The 23,555-nt window shown below is 41.9% G+C and overlaps 2 protein-coding genes across 4 annotated transcripts; one reads left to right on the top strand and one right to left on the bottom strand.

Annotated features, from left to right (window-relative positions):
- Positions 1 to 2,640: 2,640 nt before the first annotated feature.
- Positions 2,641 to 15,056, bottom strand: snx19b (sorting nexin 19b). 3 transcript variants are annotated; one of them, XM_076291002.1, is made up of 12 exons: positions 14,959 to 15,056; positions 12,604 to 14,287; positions 12,224 to 12,362; positions 12,018 to 12,118; positions 11,573 to 11,692; positions 10,760 to 10,881; positions 10,489 to 10,582; positions 9,981 to 10,143; positions 9,009 to 9,141; positions 6,012 to 6,196; positions 5,050 to 5,137; positions 2,641 to 4,273 (listed from the first exon to the last, which is right to left on the bottom strand). In XM_076291002.1, the coding sequence occupies exons 2-12, from the start codon at positions 14,275 to 14,277 to the stop codon at positions 4,150 to 4,152; spliced, it is 2,943 nt and encodes a 980-aa protein (XP_076147117.1). In that variant the 5' UTR covers positions 14,278 to 14,287; positions 14,959 to 15,056; the 3' UTR covers positions 2,641 to 4,149. The 3 variants fall into 3 exon arrangements, with proteins under 3 accessions (XP_076147117.1, XP_076147116.1, XP_076147115.1); XM_076291001.1 differs by lacking the exon at positions 14,959 to 15,056 and adding an exon at positions 14,401 to 14,944 and having other exon boundaries at positions 9,009 to 9,138; XM_076291000.1 differs by lacking the exon at positions 14,959 to 15,056 and adding an exon at positions 14,401 to 14,944.
- Positions 15,057 to 16,598: 1,542 nt separating this feature from the next.
- On the top strand, positions 16,599 to 19,940 carry il4i1 (interleukin 4 induced 1). The gene is made up of 8 exons (XM_076291178.1): positions 16,599 to 16,604; positions 16,775 to 16,859; positions 17,425 to 17,639; positions 17,895 to 18,007; positions 18,258 to 18,459; positions 18,545 to 18,613; positions 18,936 to 19,072; positions 19,178 to 19,940. The coding sequence occupies exons 1-8, from the start codon at positions 16,599 to 16,601 to the stop codon at positions 19,938 to 19,940; spliced, it is 1,590 nt and encodes a 529-aa protein (XP_076147293.1).
- Positions 19,941 to 23,555: the final 3,615 nt, after the last annotated feature.

Below are 23,555 nucleotides of genomic sequence, written 5' to 3' on the forward strand. Positions count from 1 at the left end.
TTGAATGAAGTTGAAGAAAGAACAGATGACAACATTAAAAAGAATCAAACGTTTAGCGATCATGAAATAATACCATACAAGATGTAAACAAGCAGGGAGATAATAAAGATCAGTAGTTCTACTCAAACTACTTGTGCACGTGACGTAGGCTATGGAAGATTGGTCAAATCTAGGAAGTAGGAAAGTTTAAGTGAATGACGTGAAAGTGAAAGTAAGACATTCGAAAGGCCAACAAAAGTTGAGGTTTCTTTTGGTAGTAGCCTACAAATACTTTCACCACAAAAAAATCGCTCTAAATAACGATTCTGTTGTCTTTGAAAGGTTCCCTTATTGACGCATTGAACTGCAATTTGGATTAACACCTGCTTTTACAAGGCGGAAGTATTTAGGCGCAGAATAGACGTGCGATTTCAGGAGCAGTCTATACATACCGCGGAACACATAATTAGGCGCTCTTTACTCTTCCCCTCCCATCTTTTTACGCGAAACTCCCACTTTCCCTTTCCCCTGGATCCTCCCATGAATGCATATGCATGACATGACAAACGCAATCTGCCACTTTCAGCTCCCGCGGCACTTTGCGCTTTTACATGAGTGCGGCCTGTTTGTACATCTAGCAATGATTTTACACGCACATTGCGAAACAAATACGCCTGAAGTGGGCGCAAAAGCGTTAGTACATCTGGCCCAGAAAGCACTGTTTTGTTAGAAGACTTATGACTATATGTCCATGTAGGACATAGGCTATGTGTGTAGGGGAGAGGGATCCACAGATAAATACATTCCTCAGCTCTAATGTAAGGATTCATACCTTCTAAACATGCTCTGTCACTTACAGAAGAGCTTGGCCTTCCTATCCACATTAGCCAAGATCTGTGAAAAGAAAATAATTCAATCTCACACCATATTCATCATAACACCGTCATACTCAGTTCCTCTGAAACTAAAGAAATAGTCATAGATCTGAGGAGGAGACACTGGGCTGTATTTTGGGTCACCAGCGCATGGCGTAAAGTTCGTTATTCACCGGCGCAAAGTTGAATTCGTTATTTTGCACCTTTATTTTTTAAGCATTGCGCCCAGGGGTGTGGCAATTAACAACCTAGGGAGGGACCTGGCGCATTGTCTAAAAATCGCTATCATACACCACCTAAACCTGGTCAGAAGTCAATGGCGAGTTGTTCATATGCTATTTTAAGAGCGCATGTCAACAGTCATATTGGCAGGTGCACGCACCATCCTTCTATCATTCATGAATCCACACCAGCGCACGTCCATGCAAAGCATTACAAATTGCACGATTACAATGGTAAACATAATTAGAATAAAGATATTACGAAATACTGTACATCTCATGATGAGTAGTTATTCACCATCATTTGCAAAGTGATTAGGGGAGAGGCGAGAGACACATATGGAGCACAGCTGAAGACGCACTGTCACGAGATATAAGCAACTCCTCTGCAGGATAAATGTTGTTTTATTCAGTCATTTGAGCAACATTAGGGTAAGTGTTGCATTTTCCAGCCTATGTTTTCGATGGTAACCCATTGTCAGTCAATAGTGAAAGTAACTGCATATAACTGTCTTGTCGTTGACTGACTCCTTGGTGAAGTTAGTTTCACTTTGCCAATGAGTTCAAATAATAGATGAGTGCAAATGCGTGAAGGCTATGCTAGGCTTTAGTAAAGCATGGTTTAAGAATGACTATTCCATAAGGTCTCGCAAGCAGCCTCCTTCAAATGCGCCGTTGAATGCCAAAATACCGATGCATTTATTTGACATATGGCGCGTTGCGCCGTTAAAGGGAATGACAGATGTCATTCTCATTGGTTTAAAATGATGTTACGCCCCAAACACACCCATATGACTGATTAAAAGACCTAGGAACACCTTGTTACGCCATGCGCTCCACTTTTGAGAACGAAACCCCTCCCAATGTGAACTGAACATCCTACTAAATTTGAATAGACTTTTGACGAGTGACGATGCACTTTAGAATGTCATGATAGGGCCCCCACTGTTAAAGAATCAGTCCGTTTCTCTGGCAGACTTCAAATTCCTTGCTTGGTACATGCAGCAGTAATCTGAAATAGGACATTAAAAGCAGCAACATCAACAAAAAGACCTGGCAAAGACTGCACTTCCTCAAGCTACTGAAGGCATTCCATGTCAACAAAGGCCTGCTGGTACACATTTATAAAACCAATGCAAAGAGCATCCTGAATTATTCTCTGAATTAATCTGGAATGTGAGCTTAGACAGTCAAATAAAGAAGAACCCTATCACCAATTAGCCTACAACTAGCCTATGGCTAGAAGAGAGCTAAATGCTAACTGGAGTAACTCACTTCCAGTGAGTTAAGACTAACAGTGTCAGACTGAGTTATTGCATACACAGAGACGAGAAGGGTATGCATCCTCTCATTCAACTCTGTGGTCGATGGCAAATAAGTTCATGTACCCCAAAATTCGACTCAATTCAAACTCAAAACTTATGAAGGCATCAACTCCAGAGTTCAGGGATCATCCAATCACAAACAGCATTGGAGTCAGGACTGTCACTGATTATCACCCTTTGTGTATTCACACCTCAATAATCCTTGCAATGTACAATGACGTGTAGGCCAAACATCACCACTGTTTTGGAATTAAGCAGCTCTTGCAATTTTATTCCATAGGAAAAAAGACAATCTAACCAGCAACCACACACACACACAGACACACACATACTACAAAGCACAAACAATACAGTACTTTTCATTTAAACAGCCAACAGGAGATGACACATTACTCTGTGTTAAAGCAAAGAAATGACTGGAATGCCTATTTAAAGAAAAAAAGTGCAAAAACATGATAGGCTAAACAGTGATAGTGATAGATAAGGCATAAACAACACAACACAACACATTGATTACATTATCATCAATGCACTTTCACAGTGGGAAATTCATTCATTACTTCTGCCAGTAAGACAACCTCTGTGGCATTTGGTCATGTGTGCTGAGTGCTCTACAGACTCTACTGGCTGCGTCCTGTATACATTAAGGCCTCTCCTGTGCTGGGGTATCTATTTATTGATTGTATTTATTATTATTAACATTTACAGGAGCACAAATAAATACACAAAGTTAATAAATACACAAAAACGACAATGCAAAGGGGATTATCTGGCAACGTTAAGACAGATTTCTTCTGTGACTTCTACTACTTGGGGACGACCTCTTTAAGGTATGAGTTAATGGCAATCAGTGTGGACATAGCTCTTCAAAAATAACTGCTAGATTGTGTATTTCAAAGGAAAGTGTAAAATGCTGTATAACTTAAGTTTCATTGTGAAGTACAAGATGACACACTGAAACACGTCACAATGGAGTTAGTAAACAAAGCTTAGTGGTATGTTGCTGTGACCACTTGTTTTCAAATAAGGCTCCTGTAAACAAATCCGCTAAAGATCACTAGACACAAGAGATCAGGCGTGAACCAGCAAAGAGAAGGGGAACAACCCACAAAACATCACACGTTCTAGAGTTCTGCAATAGCATTGGTCTTAAGTGTAACCCTAATTCAAATTCTTGTCTCTGTGTTTGTTTGCTCATAATTGGGGAATCAGTCGGAGACGTTGAATGTGGGAGTGTGAGGCTACATGCTCCGGAGCTTCAGATAAGACCCTGAAGGGAGAACAATATCCAGAACAAACCCTGAAACACGCCACACTCTGCAGTTAGGAGGGAAACACTGCTCACGTCTGTGCTAACAGAGTGTATACAAAACGGTTTGAAGTTAGAGCAAACTGCTCTCTGGTACTGAAATCACTCCTAAGTCTTTTCTAGAGGTTGTAAGGACATGCAAGGGTGCATGCTAGCCTGCTAGCAGTCATGCTAACTTCAGAAATACTTGTTACCATGGTATTGTCCTCAAACTATTGCCTCAGTTTCTGAATTTAAAAGCCCACTGAGCACATCAACATGTCTGCACATGACAGACAATAACACAATATCAGAGACACCCATGTGAGTGAAACTACACCAGACAGGAATGTGTGGTGTGAGTATATGTGAGTGTGAGTGTGTGTGTGTGTGTGTGTGTGTGTGTGTGTGTGTGTGTGTGTGTGTGTATACACGTGTGTGTATGTAATCCTAAACGCTCGTCATGGCAGGAGCTTGTCTGCGTTCTTGGAGAGGCTGTGCAGTAGAGATTTCTGGAAGGCCTCCTCGGACACCTCTGGAATGAGAAACTCCAGGAGCAGGTCCCATATGGAATACACCAGGTGCCTGTCAGGGGCAGGTAGACACACAGCACATGCACAGGTGAGCGAGCGCACAGGACAGGTGAGCTAAAGGCAAGGCAGACATCCCAGAGAGCAAGGCCCCATCTCCCTATGAAGGACTGGAAAACATGACTCAATTTGGTTCACTTTCCCATTAGCTCACAATGGAACTATTAAACAGATCCCAACGTTCCAAGCTGCATTTGCTCCTTACCACACACACACACACAAGTGGAAAAATACTTTACAACCACAACATACAATTTAGATGGAACCTATAGGTGGATAGGTGATTTATGGAAAAGTATTGCTACCATAGTTCATGAATAGGAAGTAATATTAAACCATATGTTTGGCCATAATCATGGGTAAATTTAGTTAAATGTTGAAAATCATGTTAACAGTTAACTGACAAGCTTGACCAGCACATATAATTTCAGTATAATCATATCATCAAAACAGGGGAAAGTGTGAAGGAGTGCCCTTATCCACGCTGACCCCAAAAGTACATGAATGTAGCTCTGAATGCGTACAAGTCAGCTGAAATCACTATCATCCTGACTGAATTATAAGAGCAGACTGACTATAAAGGTGTCTCATGTGAAAGGAGAAAAATAAATCATATAATTTAATAATTAAAAATAAAATAAGTTTGTGAAACACAACATTTGTGTCACTGCCCAAACTTCTGGGCACAACTGCACATTACATAGGAAATAACAAGGGACCATAAAGGCAATGAGACGTGGCCGATAGTTCTACAGCCATGCAAACCCGTACCTGTTTATGTGGGGGTCCTGCAGAGAGTCCAGCACAGTCGTCCATGACAGTCTGTACCGCTCAGAGCCCAGCAAGTCAGACACCAAGTCTGGGGGAAATGTAAACAGCTGAGGGCGTCATGACAACAGAACCACCACCCTATTTTAGTGCATTTTCTTTCTGCAATGGAACATCCACTTTCAGTCCATTCTATGCTGATGAAATACTGAGTGGGACTATTTAGAGTTTTGTGTTTTATAGGAACTTGACATATTACCAACCGTCACGTATGTCCAACCTCTTATGTGTATGTGTCACTTAATATTCATTTCTATGGACCCTTTCAACAAGGTAAACAAAAACAATGCTTGAACATTCTATTTGGGCCCCAATCTACTTCCTCTGCATTAAGATAACATATGGAATGTTAAAAAGGAAGTCTTGTGGGGCCAACTATGATGCTGATAATGAAAATTCCATGAAAGGGTCTATACAAACCAAGACGGCGGATTCCAAAAGAAACGCAAGCACCCACACCATACGTTTATCTAAATTAGCTATGTACCAAAAATTACATTTTATCGTGACTCAAAGAGCTGTAAACAGTGTTGTAAGGCTGCGTGTACAAATCCGCTTGGAGCTCCAGTGGAATTTTGAATTGCTGACGAGAATTCTCGGGCTAACCGTTGATGTGCTGTGAGAAAGGTTGAGAATAAGCACCCACCAGCCCAGCACTGAACTCTGAGGTGGTAAACAAATCAGATATTTCAGGCAGTAAGCCCCGGTAAGAACCAAACCAGATTTTGTTCAAATCTACACACCTATGGCTACTGAAAAATGTAAGGTTAATTTAGCAAATGTTATTTTGAAGTATTAAAAAACATTGTTGTTTTAGAATTTTCGAATGAAATGGTTGGTAATTAGCACGTTTACGATGTGTGTGTTTACTGTGTGTGTGTGTGTGTGTGTGTGTGTGTTGGTACCTGGGAGCAGCTTCATGAGGCAGTGCAGGGATTGCCTGCGGGTCTCCTCCCTCTCCTGGAGGCTGCGTTGGGGGCGGGGCAGGACTGGGAGACGCCCTCCGGGCCAAACCGCCTCCTGCAGCACGCGCAGGTACGTTACCCAGTACTGAGTGCAGGTCAGATTACACACCTTTACCTCCAGCCACCTGCACACACACACATGCACGCATACACACACGCACGCACACACACACACACACACACACACACACACACACACACACACACACACACACACACACACACACCTGAATGAGTTTGTTTGAGGATGAGCTTGCTATGGGATTTTCACCTGAATCCTATCTGTAATAATTCTTCCAGACACTTTTCTTTCATTTCACCTGCATTCTCCTTGTCTCTATTCTTGACAGATTTATTTAAATCTTCACTGGTGCCATCTGGACTTAAACGTTGCTTTTACAAAGACATACAACAGTAAACATTGGGTAACACTTTACATCAAAGTATCTACATACGAGTGACATGACACTGTCATAACTTAAAGTTAACCTAACCCTAACCCATCATGACAAAAACCGAATGACACCTGACAGAAACGAGTGACAGAAGCGTTGTCATAAACGGTTATGACTTGTTTATAATGTTTATGACACGTTCATGACCGTGTCATGTCACTCTTATGTAACCAAACATTGTTTTGCCACCCTGGGCCCTCAGTAGAGCAGCCCTGCATATGTTGCACCGCTATCAATCTAGGTTGACATTGGTCTTCATGCAGTGACTCAGAATAATCAATACATTCTCTCAAATACATTACAAGGAAAGTAACAAACCTGTTTTGAAAATGTAAGGAATAAAAAGTACAGATATTACTGTTAAAAAGTGTGGGAATGTGAAATTAAAAAGTTGCCAGAAATATAAGTACAGATACCTGAAAATGCAACTTAAATACAGTAACAAAGTATTTGGACTTTGTTACTTCCGCCCTCTGACCAGGGATTCAGTGACAAGCCAGGTGTAAGATAACCTTCCTCAGAAGGCCGTAAGGAAGGTGCGGTCACACACCGATCACACACAGACTGGCTCTGTGTGTTAGAGGGAAAGGAAAACCCCCGCCATAAAACTAGGACACTGTGCCACTTCCTCCTCTTCACTGTCAGGGTGCAAACACACTAACCTCTCTCCCCCACAGCACAAACCCCTCTCCCCCACACAGCACTGACCCCTCTCCCTCTTACCCCCCACACAGCACTAACTCCTCTCCCCCACACAGCACTAACCTCTCTCCCCCCCACACAGCACTGACCCCTCTCCCCCCCCCCACACAGCACTAACCCCGCTCTCCCCCACACAGCACTAACCTCTCTCCCCCCCACACAGCACTGACCCCTCTCCCCCCCACACAGCACTAACCTCTCTCCCCCCACACAGCACTGACCCCTCTCCCCCCCACACAGCACTGACCCCTCTCCCTCTCCCCCACACAGCACTAACCTCTCTCCCCCCACACAGCACTAACCTCTCTCCCCACACCATCACCCCACCCCAACACAGGGCCTTTTCTTTGGTCTGGGATGCGTCTGCGGTCACCCTTCCCTGTCCAGATAAAAAAAAGTCCCCGTCTCTGCCTGGTGCATGTAGCCAGAGGCTAACTGCATCTATACATTCTATTGGGCTCTAATTAAAATGGAGACAAAAGCTAATTTCATAATGCTGCAAAATCTATTTGCTAGTTCAATACCAAGATCCTAAGCATAAATGTCAGTCAGCCAGCTTGATGCTTCCACAGGCCATGAGATAGCTTTAGCTCATGCACCAGATACTTTGCTCATTGAGAAACGTTGCACAAATTGTGGTTAGTGGTTAACAGCTCATGTCTATATTCATCATGAATACGCCATATTCAGACAGTGCAACTTAATGATTAAGAAATAATTTCTCAAATGATTTAACAAGCCAAGAAAAACAGAAGATGACAGAGTATACACAAAGTGTGAACTCTGACCCCTGCAGGAGGTATAAAGTACTAACAGGAAATCATATGGTTAATCCATTACTTCATTAGATTCTCTGTGCATCTCCCGCGAAGTCCAGCTGCTACTCCTACAGTTTCAATCTGACATAATCTCAGAAGACTCTTGAGCAACCACGTGTACGGTGGTAGTGTAGTGGTTAAGGAGCTGGGCTAGCGTGCAGTAGCCTGAAAGTTGTCGGTTCAATTCCCGGCTTCCACCGCTGTGCCCTTGAGCAAGGCACTTAACCCCAAGTTGCTCCGGGGACAATGTGATCCCTTGTAATATAGCTGACATATGTAAGTCACTTTGGTCAAGAAGTGTCTGCTAAATGTAATGTAATGTAATGTAATGTAACCAATCTGCCACCTTGGTTCATTCTCCACTAAATTTCTCTGAGTATGATTATTATCCTACATAATATTAGGACGATCAGACCTTATCTAATATGCCACACAACGTCTTATACAGACCATGGTTTGGACGAAAGTGCTAAAAACTATAAACTATAAACATAAAAATAATGTGTCATGCTAGCTGAAATGTTTGGCAAACACACTTGAGCCCCTCCTCAGTGTAGCTTTTACACACGACCCTTGTTTTGTGTTCCAGGAATTCTTTTTATATTTACATAACAACCAGAATTTGTACGTGTGACTATATGTGACATATGAAAATGCTGATGTTGATCATAGACTGTATATATAGAACTATAGATCTATATAACAGTCTATGATGTTGACAGAACGTCAATTGAAACTGACAGAAATTGACAGGCAACATTAAACAGCTTTGCTTTGAGATTTGCTATGCTATCCATTTAGCCTTTACACTATATATTTTTTAACATTGACATGTCCCTACACAGTTTCCAAAGAAAGCCTTTCAGATGCATGAGGCCCCTGCTTTGCTGGATGGATTCAAATGTCTGTAACTGAATGCTGCTGTTTAGCTTCATATTAGATGTGTACAGGTGTGTCCTTGCCTGTCGATGAAGGTGCCAAAGAGAAGGTGCAGAGTTCTCTGGATGTTCTCGGTGCACAGCCAGCTCCACTGGTCCTTCATCAGCATACACAAGACATCCAGGGCCACATCACCCACTGCAGTCTCCAGCACTACTGAAGACACACACACACACACAAATGCAAACACAAACACATAAACACAAGAGGCTGTAACGGTTGAAAATGCTAATAACAGGAAAATGCTAATAACAGAAATGGGAGGCCATCTTTGTAATGTCCATTTTATGGCAGCTGTTTACTGATGTGTTTTTAAGCTTCCAGCCTCCCTTTGGGTAACCCTGTGTTTCACGTCACAACACTGGGAATTGTTGGTAATTCCCTTGAGTAAAGTCTACATATATGGCACAGAAAGGGTGCAGGCGACCCCTCATGCACTTCCTAATCTCACAGAGGGTAAGCCCTTAACCCTCATGCATTTAGTGTGATCATACTTTAAAGTCTGTGAGTCTGTGAGTGTCGACATTGACATTCAGCTTTTGAGGGTGTGACTGTCTACCACTCAGCAAGCAATAATGAGTGTTGGATTACACCGCCCTCTGGTGTGCTTACAAAGAAACTGCATGCTCAGTCTACCGCTCTAACTCATGAGGGCCTCTCAGGAAGACCTTTGAGCTTCGTTTCCTGAAGCGAAGAATGAAAACAGCAAGGGGAATACCCAACCTTGAAGGGAAGCACATTTATTCTGAGAAAACATAATAGTTAATAAAGAAATAAATATTATTAGTAATTGCTGTACTGTAAATGGAATAATTCATTAACTACATAAAAAGCCAAGGTGGGACACGACACAGCACAAAGTGTTCAATAACATTTCTTAAAACATGGTCACAATGCAGTGAACTAACCAAATGGGAATGGCCAAAGCAGGGGAAGCAGTACAAGGTCTAAGCCAGCTAGATAAAAGCTAGCTAGTTAAATAAATGTCTTCAAACCTGAACTTAGAGTCCTAGATCGTCCACAGTCCTGTCCCTCCATATTCAGTTTGAGACCACCCTCTCCTTTAGAGCCAGTCTCCTGTAAACTAGTCTTGACCACAAGAATCTCCTGCTCCTGAATGAAGGTCTCGAGTCCAGCCACAGAGAGACCATTGAACACCTGTCACAGGTGTGGAGATTTTAAGGGAACAATTTAACAACTTAACCTCAGATCCACAATAATAAAGAACTTAATTCAACACAATTATGCAATAGCTCTCTCTCTCTCTGTCTCTCTCTCTCTAACACACACACACACACACACACACACACACACACACAGAAAGAGAGAGAGAAACAAAAAAGAAAGAGAGAGAGAGAGAGAGAGAGAGAGAGAGAGAGAGAGACACACACACAAACACCTTCTGCTACCCTTTTCAGATCATAGTTTGAGAGAAAAAGATATTTAACACAATTCAGTTAAAATTTTCATAATAGTCTAATAACTATGCTGGGATCTACATACCGTGCTTGCCTCATCAAAGCAGTACAACACTTTGGGCATGATATCTGTTACAATCAGAGCAGGAGCAGTTTTACTGGAGAACCTCAGTCGCGACCTGAACACGAAGACAAAGTAGTGTACAGGTTTTCAGTGTTTCATTCATTCATTCATTCATTCATTCATTCAATCAATCAAATCATTCATTCATTTGATTTAAGATCACTTTGACATGCACACATCTTGACAGATACACAGAGAAACACCAGTGCTAAGAGCCTCTGAGGTGACGTACTTGGATTTTTTGTCAGAGGTCAGTTTGCCGTCCGTCTCTACCTCCACATCATCCGTAGGACTCTGCAGTTCTGAGCGAGGGAAAGCCGTCTTCAGCGTGTCCACTATAGCATTCATCACTATCTGCTTAACAAAGAATCAATCACAATACATTGAGCTAACTTATCCAGGGCGACTTACAGTGAGCTAACTACAGGGAAAGTCCCCCTCGATCAATTCGGGGGTTGCTCAGGAAAGGTTTTTTTTTGTTATGTTGCTGTCTTACTTGTCGTTTTCTGTGTCTCTTATACATGCATGTATGTATGTATGTGTATTTATATATGGGTATATATATATGTATATGTGTGTGTATGTATGTATATGTGTGTGTTTGTATGTATGTGTGTGTGTATGTTTGTATATGTATCCGAGTATGTACTGTATATGTATGTACCTCATTTGTTTGTTCCTGTCATGTAATGTGTTCCCATTGGTGTCTCTCTTGAATGTTAATAGGGAAAAAAACTACAATAAAGTAAAAAAAAAAAAAAAAAAAAAAGGACAGGGGTACAATCATAGAGGGTACAATGGCGGTCTGTCCTGGAATAGAACTCAAAACATTCTGATGTTCCATTCGGAAGGACAGATCCCTAACCAATGGAGACCTATCTCTGTGACCATATCCCATCAACTGTAAAAACAACTGCAAGTTTGAAATGTAATCTGACAATGTGTGTGTGTGTGTGTGTGTGTGTGTGTGGCCCTGTTCACCTGCTTTTCTTTAAATCCAACTTAAAACCCAGTGTTGCCCAGTGTACTTGGGACAGACATGTACCTTGTCTATCCGTGACACAATGAACGGCTTCTTCACAAAGGCAATCCTTGCATCTGTATTGAGAGCGAGAAACTCTTGCATTTCATCACTGTTGGCAGTTTCTGGGATGGCACAGAGTTGCTGTAAAAAACAAAAAAAACAAATCTAATGGTTTAATCATCTCAGTTCATTTCAGCCACATAGTCCATCTAACTGGGAAGGACTCAATTGACAGTTTTAACAACACAGGGTCAAAAGGCATTTTCTAGAACAAAATAATTTTCCAGTACAATTACACATTCCAGTACAGTTACACATTCCAGTACAGTTACACATTATGTACAGAACTGTATTCCAGAGCTACAGTATATGTGCATTTCCCTCACCATCAGTAACAAATCTTTGTTATTCCCAAAGTATGAACAATGCAATTATAACAATGGTTTAGAAAATGAGAGTACCAAACCTTGAGAAAATTTTCCAGTAAACTTTTCCTGGCTTCAATTTTATCTGTGTCCATGTTTCCAAATGGTAAATCTGGAAAGATCTTCTTTGGACCTTTAACATCTTCAAAACCCCCCCCCAAAAACAACATGAGACTGTTAGTACACGGAGGGGGGCAGCATAGGCCTACATGCATTTAATGAACTGTGTGCTTTATGGTGGCCGCACTTTTAATGATCTTGCGTAGTTCCGGTTTTTCCTCCAAGCGGGTTTGCAGGTTGAGAAATTCACTGTATCTGCGATTGACCATGTGATAAGCCACAGGTTGCACAGCGCAGGGGTTATCGGAGTCCAGCGCCGTTTCATACTGAAACAACATGCAAAAACAGTCTACATTTTAAATATACAAATTAGTCACTTAAAAGCATTGCTTTTCTTGAGATCACTTATTTCTGTGCACCCATCATTCTTCAGATAACTCACTACACACTGGTCCAGTGAATCAATATCCAGTGTCTTTGTTAAAGCACACACTCACAGACACAAACACAGGCACACACAAAAACACACACACAACAGTAAGACGTATTTTGAGGAGGGGTACTCACTTTCACCGTGTACAGAGTGTAAGGATGGGAGCCGGTACCCCTGTGCTCCTTAGCTATGATGGTCCCAGTGATGCGGAGGTTTTGGATAATAACCGGGCCTTCAGGGCTGCTGAGAGGGTCAAAGCTGAAAGAGCCCCCAGTTGGTGAGGAAGCCAGTAGCGGTGCCATCACAGCGAGCTCATTCGGACTCACCGCCATCCCGGCTACCTGCTGCTGATCCACACCCAGCGCGGCCTTAGACCCAGCGGGGCCTTCTTCCTCCAGCTCGTGGAGGGTGCAGAAGCTGGACGCTTCTTCGATCTTCCCCACATCTGCCACGGAGGCTCTGGGATCGTCAGAGACCAGAACCTTGGGGCAGGACAGCTCCGACATCCCCGAGATCTCGGACAACTCGTCCTCGAGGTCCACGATGCCCTCCAGCGCCGCCTCGGCGGCGTCCTCCTTTGGCTTGTCCGCAAGCTCGAAGATGGGACTGATGAGGACGAGGGACTCCGTGGAGTTTTTCTTGAGCTCGGAGAGAGGGGAGTCCTGGTCAGAATCGTTCTCGTGATAGAAAGGGTTGGACTTGCCGGGCCTCAGGAAATCCATTGGCCTCCGCACAAGAATGGGAGCAAGACCTGCTGCTGTAAGATCAGTCACAGGCCTGGATGAGTCCTCGTCAGCGTCCTGGTGAGAGCAGTTCTCGGCAGAGTCTACGACATCTGCAGTGGGTATCTCAGCCACGGGGACGTCTGCTTTACTGGGCCCGTTCCACTTCTCTGGTACTTTGGGAACAGGATGCGCCTCCGTCTCCTGAGCAGGCGTGGGTTCTGGGGGAGTTTCAAGGTGCAGAATTTCCTCGGTGCCGGTCGGCTTTGGGACAGGATCAACGGCCTTCGCGAAGATCTCCACGATCATCATGTTGAGCCAGTCGGGGTCCGAGAGCTTCGTGATGAGGGGCAAGAGGACGTTACAGGTGATGAGCTCGCCCACCACAAATCGTCCCGTTCGGGTTTCCAGGTGGGGCGCTGGAACGAGCACGTGCAAAAGCAAGTCCACAATCGCCCTGGCGTAATTCACCTCGACGGCAGAGCTCTTAAGGGCCGGATGAGGAGTGCTCTCTTTAGAATAGAGCTTCCACATAATGTCTCGGGAGTTGTCATCTTGCTGATTTTGTGCATCCACCAGGTTTTCCTTAGCCCTCATGTAGCTCTGAAGGTGACATCCAAACAGATCCAAGGTCCTCTGTGTTAAAGCTTTTGTGTCCACCCTCTTGCTGCGTAGCTTCAGCTCCATCGCCATGGAGATCATTGCTCTCTCGACCTCGTTCTCGAACTCATGCTCTGGGGACACAGTGCTGTACCACGATGACACAAAGTCTCGGATGATCTTGGTGACGGTGTTTTCGATCTCGCGGTCGAGCAGCTGCTCACTCTCTACGGAGGAGGAAATCCTCTCCATGGTGACAAACCGCTCTAGGTGAACGACCCTGTTTGACTCGAGAATCACCTGAGATCCGAGCCAGGCACCCAGCACAACAAGGAAACTTGTGAAGATGCACAGCAGCCACACGTTCACCAGCAAGTGGAACAAGATCATCCAGGCCAAGAAAGCACCAACTCCCAGCAGTCTTCTCTGGCCCAGCATGTCGACCAAGCCCCATGATTGGGAAGCAAGGCCGGCTGGAGAGGACATGATGGAGCCCCTGATTAAAGAAAAAGTTAAGTTTAGATTCACAAATTACAGTCAGTGTTGGGAATGATAGCTGGTTGACGGCATGGTTTTGATGGACAGTTCTGGGGGACTAGTCTTAAGCACCTCATTTGGCATACAGCTCGAGGAGAGTAAGGAAAAGGGCACGCTGGTCAGCTCAAAACTGGGAACAAGCCCGTGCACAATCTGTTTAGTCGTCTTGAGATTGTCTTGAGCACGATTGACGTGTGTGCGTTAGTTAGTTAGTTAATTTGGACTCTTGTAGGTCTTGGAGATGGTTGACAAGTGAAGAATGCACAACATGGCAAACCATCATAACGTTAATGGAAAAACCACTTGTCAAAACAAGTGCATGGTTAGCAACCCACAAGCTAGCTGGCCAGACATTTTCCGAAACGTTATAATCATGATTCTGATAAATGTAGCCTACTCCCGATGGTTTAGCAGTTTCCAACTACAATGAATCATATCACACTATAGTGCGCTTGATAACAAGCTATCGTTTTTAGCCAGCGATACATCGTACTGGTATGTATCTACGGCTAGTTACCTCCTGCTATCTATCTATCTATCTGATGCATAACTTAGCAAGCGAAATGCACCACTTCCAATGTAGCTGCTAAGACTGTATGTGAAGACGCCAAGTCACCAAAACGTATCTACCTTATTCAATGACTTGTCGTGAAAAATTCCGAGCCTAAATATTTAATATGTAACGTCATTCCGAGCACCATCATTAAGAGTCTTTTCTGTTTACAATTTTTTACCCAACGGGTTGTCTTCTTCTATGGTATGACATAGATTGGTAACAACTCTTCACTGCCACCCGCTGGACTACTGAGAAACGTGATTAAAAGTGACATTTCTATCAGAAATACTCTGTGTTTATGATAGATAGATAGATAGATAGATAGATACTTTATTGATCCCCAAGGGGAAATTCAAGGTCTCAGTAGCATACAGACATCACACACAACATGCACTTACAGCAGAAAAAGTAATACTTAAAAAAAAAAAAAAAAATCCACTGTACAATAGAGACAGTAGAATATAAACATGATACTAAGATACTAAATACTACTATATAAACTAAATCAAATATCTAATTGTCTGAAATGAAATGGTTTTTCCTATATCCCGTGTCAACTGGAACAACATGGAAATTGCATGTTTCAGGTTCAGGTTGTAGTGATTTCTATATGGGCCCCTATTAGACCAACTTTACAGTGTGAGAGATTACAACAGGGTTCCCACTCTCAAATGTAAAATTCCATGACTTTTCCCAGAGATGAACCCTGAATTTCCATGACTTATAATGAATAGTATAATATACTGACCAATGATTTCAGAGCGCCTGTGTAGCGGTCAAGAATCTTTCTAAGAGCGGGAGATGAATAAATGGGCATTGAATAAACACAGATGGGCTACTCAAGCAAGCAGTAAAGCTAATAAGCAGATATACACAAAAATATATTTTTATTAATGTATTTTGACAAGTACATTTTAAACTGCTACAACAAAATTACCTGATATCCCATGACTTTGCCCCAAAAATTATAAAATTCCATGACTTTCCATGTCTGGAATAGACTTTCCAAAAATCCATGATATTCCAGAAATTCCATGACCCGTGGGAACATACAACTAACCACAACTATGTTCAAAATGAGTTCTGAGCAGACATCATCATACCATCACTAGCAATAGTTGAATGAGGACAAGAATGGGGCAATAGGCTAAGAAACCAGTCCAAAGAGGAGTGCAGTTTCAAGTATTAATTGGTGTTTTTTGTGATTTGCTGCATTACCTTAAGATCTTGTCAACCATCTTGATGAATTTAACCCGTTCAACAGGATCCCCCCCCCCCCACCCCCCCAATATTTTATAGGCTACAATTTGTGAGCTTTTGATAGGCAATTTTTTTATATAATTTGATAGGCCTAATTCCAAGGATATTTGTGTTGTGAACCCTGAAATGATAATTTCATTAACAAAGTGTTCCTGATGATTGATTGATAAGAAAATGAGGTATGTTAATGAACAGAGGGAAATGCTCTAATCTAATTTGTTCAGAGTGGATGAACCTGGAGCTGGCGTGGGAACAGATTTATCACTGGACAGAAGAGCCCCCCACACACCCATGGCCGTGTCATTACTCTGTGGGCAGTTTCACAGGTCCTGCTTCCTCCCTTCAGGTCCTTTTCGACTTGTGCTCCGTATATAAAGCTACTCACCCCTCTCAGTTATGTCAGAGTTTTTTTTTTTTACATGGTTGACAAAAGAGTCTGGCAGAGTTGCCTTTGATGAAGGTGAGTTGCCCCCTCTTTCATCTCTCAGAATCATGTACATTTGTGGGAAAGAAAGAAAAGTAGGCGACTTAAAGATTAATAGGACAATGCTGTAATGAAATGTACAAAATGTCATTTTTGATGGTAAATTTTAATTTCAGGCAGCTCTTTTCTCTTCGCGTATGCTACAGACTTCTACATACCCTCGGAGAGTCACACCAAAAAGAACACGGTTTAGGGGAGAGATGTCTAAGAGCTGGATGCTTTGTCGCTATGGTAAGTAAGACACTGAAGACTTGTGTTCTTACAAGAACGTATATGAAAATCTATGTTAGTTGATGCGTAATTACACTAATAATTGTGATAAAGTAAAACTTTCACTGTTTTTTAGTCCTTGAAGTATAGCTAAAAACTTTAAAGATTTAAATTTCTGAATGAGCGGCTATGTTTGTAAGATGTTTGTAATTAGGCACTAATAAACAAAAATAGTATAAAAAGTAACTATGCCAGAGGGCTTTTAGCATGAAAAGATAATCTAAGGATCAATCATTATGATGAATGATTATTGTGATATAGGTCACGATGAATATTAGGATGAATGAAGAAAAAGTAATCAAGCTCAGCAATAAAAGCTCAAACTCAGCCAAAACTGAACATCTGGGTATTCGTAACATTCCTGGGATGGTGAGAAGTGCAGCGTGTTATCTGATGTCAGCCATCTTGTTCAGGCCAAAAGAGTTTCTCATGTTGCCCAGCAGCTCCCTGCTTGACACCACCCAGTTTCATACATGAAACAGAACCTTGTGATGTTAATCTAACTAAGCGTTTTATCCTTTTCTAGCGCCAGTTGCAGTGGTACTCATCATCATCTTCAGCGTTAAAGGTTACATTGAAGACCCTCTTCTGGCTTGCCTGCAGGATGCTGACTACAATGAGCTTCTTGACATCATGAATCAGGGTCTCCCCTTAACCAAAACTCCACAGCATGTAGTTATTGTTGGTGGGGGAATAGCTGGACTGACTGCAGCCCAACTCTTAGAAAAAGCTGGACACAAGGTTTGTTTATCAAAATGCATGTACAGGGGGGTATTTCAAGTATGTGGTTTAGTGACAAACCTGGGTAATTTAAGTCATAGTACAGTAAGTAGTAAACCTCCTAATAGAAGAGCTGTGTGGTATAACAAAACATAGGGCTCTTGTTGTAAGACAGGTTTACCAGTTCCTCTGAGTTAACTTACCCAGATATATATGTTGTTCAAATAGTTTGCACCTGTGTAGATGCCCTTGGCCTTGTCTTGTATGTGTAATCAGGTGACTATCATTGAGGCAAACCATCACTTGGGCGGCCGAGTGGAGACCTATAGGAATGAGAGGGAGGGCTGGTACGCCGAGTTAGGAGCCATGAGGATTCCCAGTTTTCACAAGTGAGCACACAGACTGGCATTCCACTAAACATTCCACAAAACATTCCACAAAACATTGACAAGCAGGTGTGGGTATCATCCAGAAGACAAATAGGATAAATGAGTTTTATATAATAATAAAAAAGCGTAATAATGTTATACATCTTATTTATTACCAATATGTATTTATGAAATATTTTTCTTAATTTATTTATAGTTGCATTAAAAACAAAGCAATTAATCCACTGAATGCATACTTGCTTTATTTCAGGATTCTGTTCAATTTCATAGCCAAGTTGGGACTGCGGCTAAATACTTTCATTCAGGATGACGACAACACATTTTACTATGTAAATGGGTTACTGCAAAGAACCTCCATTGTTAAGGACAACCCAGATGTATTAAGATACCCTCTCAATGAAGCCGAAAAAGGGAAGTCAGCAAGTCAGCTTTTTGATATGGCGCTATGGAAGGTACTGACCACACCTATGTAAAAAATAACCTCTTGAGGATGTAGTTCTTTAAACAAATACATGTTAATGAATGTTATCTTCACAGATGAGAGATGACTTGAACACCATTGGCTGCAATTCTGTTTTGGAAAAATATGATTCATACTCAGTAAAGGTAAACAACTTTTTACGTACAGGTTATAATTCATTAGTCTACGACTACAGAATGTTCATTTTATGATGAGCTGGGGTCATCATTATTTGCAGCAATGCATTTTATCGCATTCCACATATATTCTGCATGCTTAGGTTAAATGTTTAAAAGTAAGTCAGGCTTCTGTCTTTGTAATCCAGGACTTCTGCTACTGGGTGCTATGCATATTCAGCTGCCTATCACTATATGATAATTGTGACTTATGAAATGCTGTAATAATATAACAATATAACAAATGTTACGATAACAGAATGTAGTTGATGCTGGTCCATGTCCATTTCAGGAATATTTGGTAAAAGAGGCTAACCTGAGCCGAGGAGCCCTCAGGATGATAGGAGACCTTCTGAATGAGAACAGCATTTTTTACACGGCTCTAACAGAGATGCTGTACATTCAGTCGGATATAAATGACAACATTGAGTAAGACCATGTTTCATTTCACGATTGATTGACATGGAGAATGAATAACTGTTGTGTGAATAACATGACTGGTAGCACTGCTCTAAATTATGTCTCTGTTTTCAGGTACTATGAAATCACCGGCGGCTTTGATCTCCTGACAAGAGCAATGACTGATATGCTCAACAGCACCATCATTTTTAATTCAAAGGTCAAACGCATAACCCAGTCTGACAACAGTGTAACCGTTACATACCAGGACTGGCGCAGCCCCTCCACTCTGTCTAACATAACCGCTGACTATGTCTTACTGACTGCTTCGGCAAAGGCCACGTTGTTTGTTGAATTTCAACCTGCCCTGTCAGAGCTCAAGTTGGAAGCGCTACGCTCGGTCCACTACACCACCTCCACAAAGGTGGTGCTCAGTTTCAGTGAGCGGTTCTGGGAACAGGCTGGCATTAAAGGTGGCAAATCCATCACTGACCTGCCCTCTCGTTTCATATACTACCCTAGCCATGGGTTTTCTGGGAAAGGAGGGGCCCTCTTGGCATCCTACACGTGTTCCGATGACTCTGCCCTGTTCCAGGGACTGAGGGATGACGAGCTGATGGAAGCAGTGCTAAACGACTTGGTGAAGATCCACGGAGAGGGTATACGTGGTCTCTGCACGGGCGGCGTGGTGAAAAAGTGGGGTTTGGATCCCTTCAGCCTGGGAGCTTTTGTAATTTACACCCCTTACCAGCAGACGGACTACGCCTCTGTTTTGTTCAACAGCGAGAATAGGGTTCATTTTGCAGGGGAGCATACAGCCACACCGCACGCTTGGATTGAAACTGCAATGAAATCTGCCATCAGAGCTGCCAGAAACATTAACAAATTGACAGTCTAAGACCATGAAAAACAGTGCTTAGACTGTATCTGACCAACTCAGGTGTTTTTGTGAAAGTCTCACCTCCGGCCATAAACTGCATGGAAAATGTCTGTATAACTGGGCAACTATGGTTTGTTTGAAATTGGGACAATATGTGTGATGCTGTAGGTCCATATTGCTATAATTCAATTAATGAGTAATATGTGATACTGTAGGTAATAATAAGGAATAAAGTTGAATCTAATGTGTGAAACTGAATATCAAACAAGGACCTCAAATAAAATGCTCAAGTCTGTCAACTTTTATGTCTCAAACTGCAAAGTAAAAACGTAGTTGAAGCTTTATGCTACATTATAGCTATATTATTATTATTATTATAACCTTTATTTAACCAGGTTAGTCTCATTGAGATATACAATCTCTTTTTCAAGAGAGACCTGGCCAAGATAGCAGAACAAATAGTTACACATCACAATCACAAAACAAACACACAAAGACAAACAAAAGAGGCAAGACAACTCAAGTGCATTCCAGATTAAATAAAAGTACCATTAATTAAAACATTTGCACTGGATGGACTCATGTTCTATGGCTTTAACAACACCTTTAAAATCATTTAAGGAAATTAGACACTGTAGTTTGAGTGTTTTCTGTAGTTCATTCCAAGCAGAAGGTGCAGCAAACATGAAAGCCTTCTTGAACAACTCTGTCTGGGCTTGAGGTACATTCAATAAAATAGTGTTCTGAGACCTTAAGGCATAAGTACTCTGTGTAAAAGAAAGAAATTCAGATATGTAACATAGAAGCCTGCCTATAATGCCCTTATATATGAAGATATACAGTAGAGGTGAGTAAGTCGGCGATTTGACAGAGAGGGCAAATTCACTGTGGAGTAAAGTTTACAGTGATGAGTGAGGGGTCTGCAATTTGAAATGAAACTTAAAGCTCCATGATACACACCATCCAACATCTGAAGACACTTTGATGGGGCATTCATGTACAACAGATCACCATAATCAATAATAGGAAGAAATGTGGCATCGACTAGCCTATTTCTGGCAGAAAAAGTAAAACAAGATTTGTTCCTAAAGAAAAAACCTAGCTTCAATTTCAACTTTTTCACTAAGTTCTGTATATGAAGCCTAAAAGAAAGGTGGTCATCAATTAAAAAACCTAAGTATTTATAAGATGAAACTATCTCAATTGTTTTACCCTGATTGGTAACAATATTCAGATCTAACTTATTTTTCCTTGAGTTTGAAAAGACCATTACTTTGGTCTTCTCAGCATTAAGCACAAGCTTTAATTGATAAAGCTGTGCTTGCACTCTGTGAAAAGCAGTTTGCAAATGCTCAAATGCCTTCCTTATGGTAGCAGCACAACAATAAATAACAGTGTCGTCTGCATAAAAATGGAAAAATGCATGTTGTACATTCTCCCCCAGACAGTTTATATAAATAGTGAATAAAAGTGGGCCCAGAACGGAGCCCTGGGGGACCCCTTTACAGATTGATGCATATTTTGACGTCAGGCCTGCAACTTGCGTAGCTTGAGTCCTATCAATTTTCAATTTCAATTTATTGTGCTTATAGAGCGCCAAAACATAACACATGTATCATGGCGCTTTACAGAATGTAGGCAATCAGAGAAAGAAGGAAAGAAAGGAAGAAAAGGAAAGCAAGAGAGAGGCCCATGGGTAACAGGGGCGAGGAAAAACTCCCTAGAATTGGAGATATATATAGGAAGAAACCTCGAGCAGATCCACGACTCAAGGGCCTGACCCATCTGCCTAGGGTCAGTACATGACAGTAAGGTCTGTATACATGACAAATGCATATGATAGTCGGGTGTAGAGAATAAGACATGGTGTTAAGCACTTGAGCTGAAAGTTACAAGAGGTGGGATGATTACGTATCCGTTATGGTAGTTCGTTATTCCTGATTTCCTATCAGTGAGGTAGTTGACAAACCAGCCCACAGAGTGCTGAGACATACCTATACTGATCAGTCTATTAATTAGTATGTTATGGTCAACAGTGTCAAACGCTTTGGACAGATCAATGAATAGAGACACACAGTGTTTCTTATCATCAAGCGCTTTGACTATGTCATTAATTACTTTTGTAGCAGCAGTGATAGTGCTGTGTTTAGTCCTGAAACCAAATTGATGCTTAGATAAAATTGACTGAGCGTTTAAGTACTCTTTCACTTGTTCACTAACCAAGGATTCCAACACTTTGGCCAATGCTGAAAGTTTTGAAATGGGTCTGTAATTATTAGGCAAGGATGGGTCACCTCCTTTTAAAAGTGGTAAAACATAAGCAGACTTCCATACCTTGGGGATTTTGTTTGTGACCAGAGAAAGATTCAAAAGATGTGTCAGAGGTTCAGCTAGGATATCTGCAGCTAATTTCAAGAAGAAAGGTTCTAAGTGATCAGGGCCTTCAGGTTTTCGAGGATTTAATTGTTTTAGGGCTTTATGAACATCAGCAACAGAGAAGGAGCTAAGACTGAAAGTGTTGCCGGCAGTAGTAAAGGTATTATTTACAGGCTCCAACACTGTAGGGGCAACAGAATCAAACAAAAACCAAGATAAAATGAAATGCTTATTAAAATATCCTATTCCTACTGTTAAACACTGGAAAATAACCTGGAAAATACACACCCTATTGTAAAACAAATATTCTAAAATACTAAAAAACAACTATATACTATTATTAAAAAGGCTACTCTAGCTAGCAAGTTGCCTATGACTAAGGGCTCTTAATGCAAAGTAGCCCCACCTTGTAGGCTACTTCCTTATTTATACAGTAGGTCATATGGAGTCTTAACAATAGGCGTGTTCGACTTGGACTGAGTCTGACTTGGTCTGGCTTTCTACGTAAACGTGATTTTCAGAGGCTAGCCGGGAGGAGCTACAACAGAGGGCAGCTCATCCCGGACAGACAGGCTACAGTCTGCCTGACGTGACTCGCGGGAGACATCGCGGGAGATATCGCGGAATGTTGTTTGCAATAAACACAGCAGAACTTTCATTCTTACTTATTAAAATGAGCATGATGACTGACAAAATAAATTCTTATGATGTAGTTTAAATAAACCACTGTTGTCATACAGTTAACAGGCCTGCATTGTAGCACATAAATTCAATATCAAGTGTTTCCCCTATATGTGTGTCTATCTATTTAGGCAACAGCAGAAAATAACAGAATATCCAAACGTTTTCAGTAGGCTAGCCTACCATTGTTGCAGAAATCACGTATAAGAAGGTATCCCTTCGATTTCTGTTTATTTTAGCATATTCCAACATAAGGAAGCAGCATGAGACTCCCGTCATAATCGTCATGAGGACATTCCTCCCAAATGGCCCTATCATGTCTTTGAACTGACGTCATGAGGGCGTGTTTTAGCTCGTGCAGCTCGTGGAAGGCAACTGCAAGTTCTGTCTGCAAGCTAAGACTCCCGCGATATTTTAAGGTCATGTGACATGGTGTCACGGTGGTAAGTCCCTCCCCGGCTGACAGAAGTCGGACAGAATTTCTAACCAGCAAGCATTGCGTCCATTCCAATATGCATTGTGTTCAACCCAGCATGCATCACATCAAGTCAGATCTGCACAGATCTGCCTCAAGTT

The sequence above is a fragment of the Alosa pseudoharengus genome, unplaced genomic scaffold (assembly GCF_046254945.1).
Source record: "Alosa pseudoharengus isolate Yale_2024_CS ecotype anadromous, Long Island Sound unplaced genomic scaffold, YU_APseudo_1.1 YU_APseudo_1.1_scf_18, whole genome shotgun sequence".
Taxonomy (NCBI): domain Eukaryota; kingdom Metazoa; phylum Chordata; class Actinopteri; order Clupeiformes; family Clupeidae; genus Alosa; species Alosa pseudoharengus.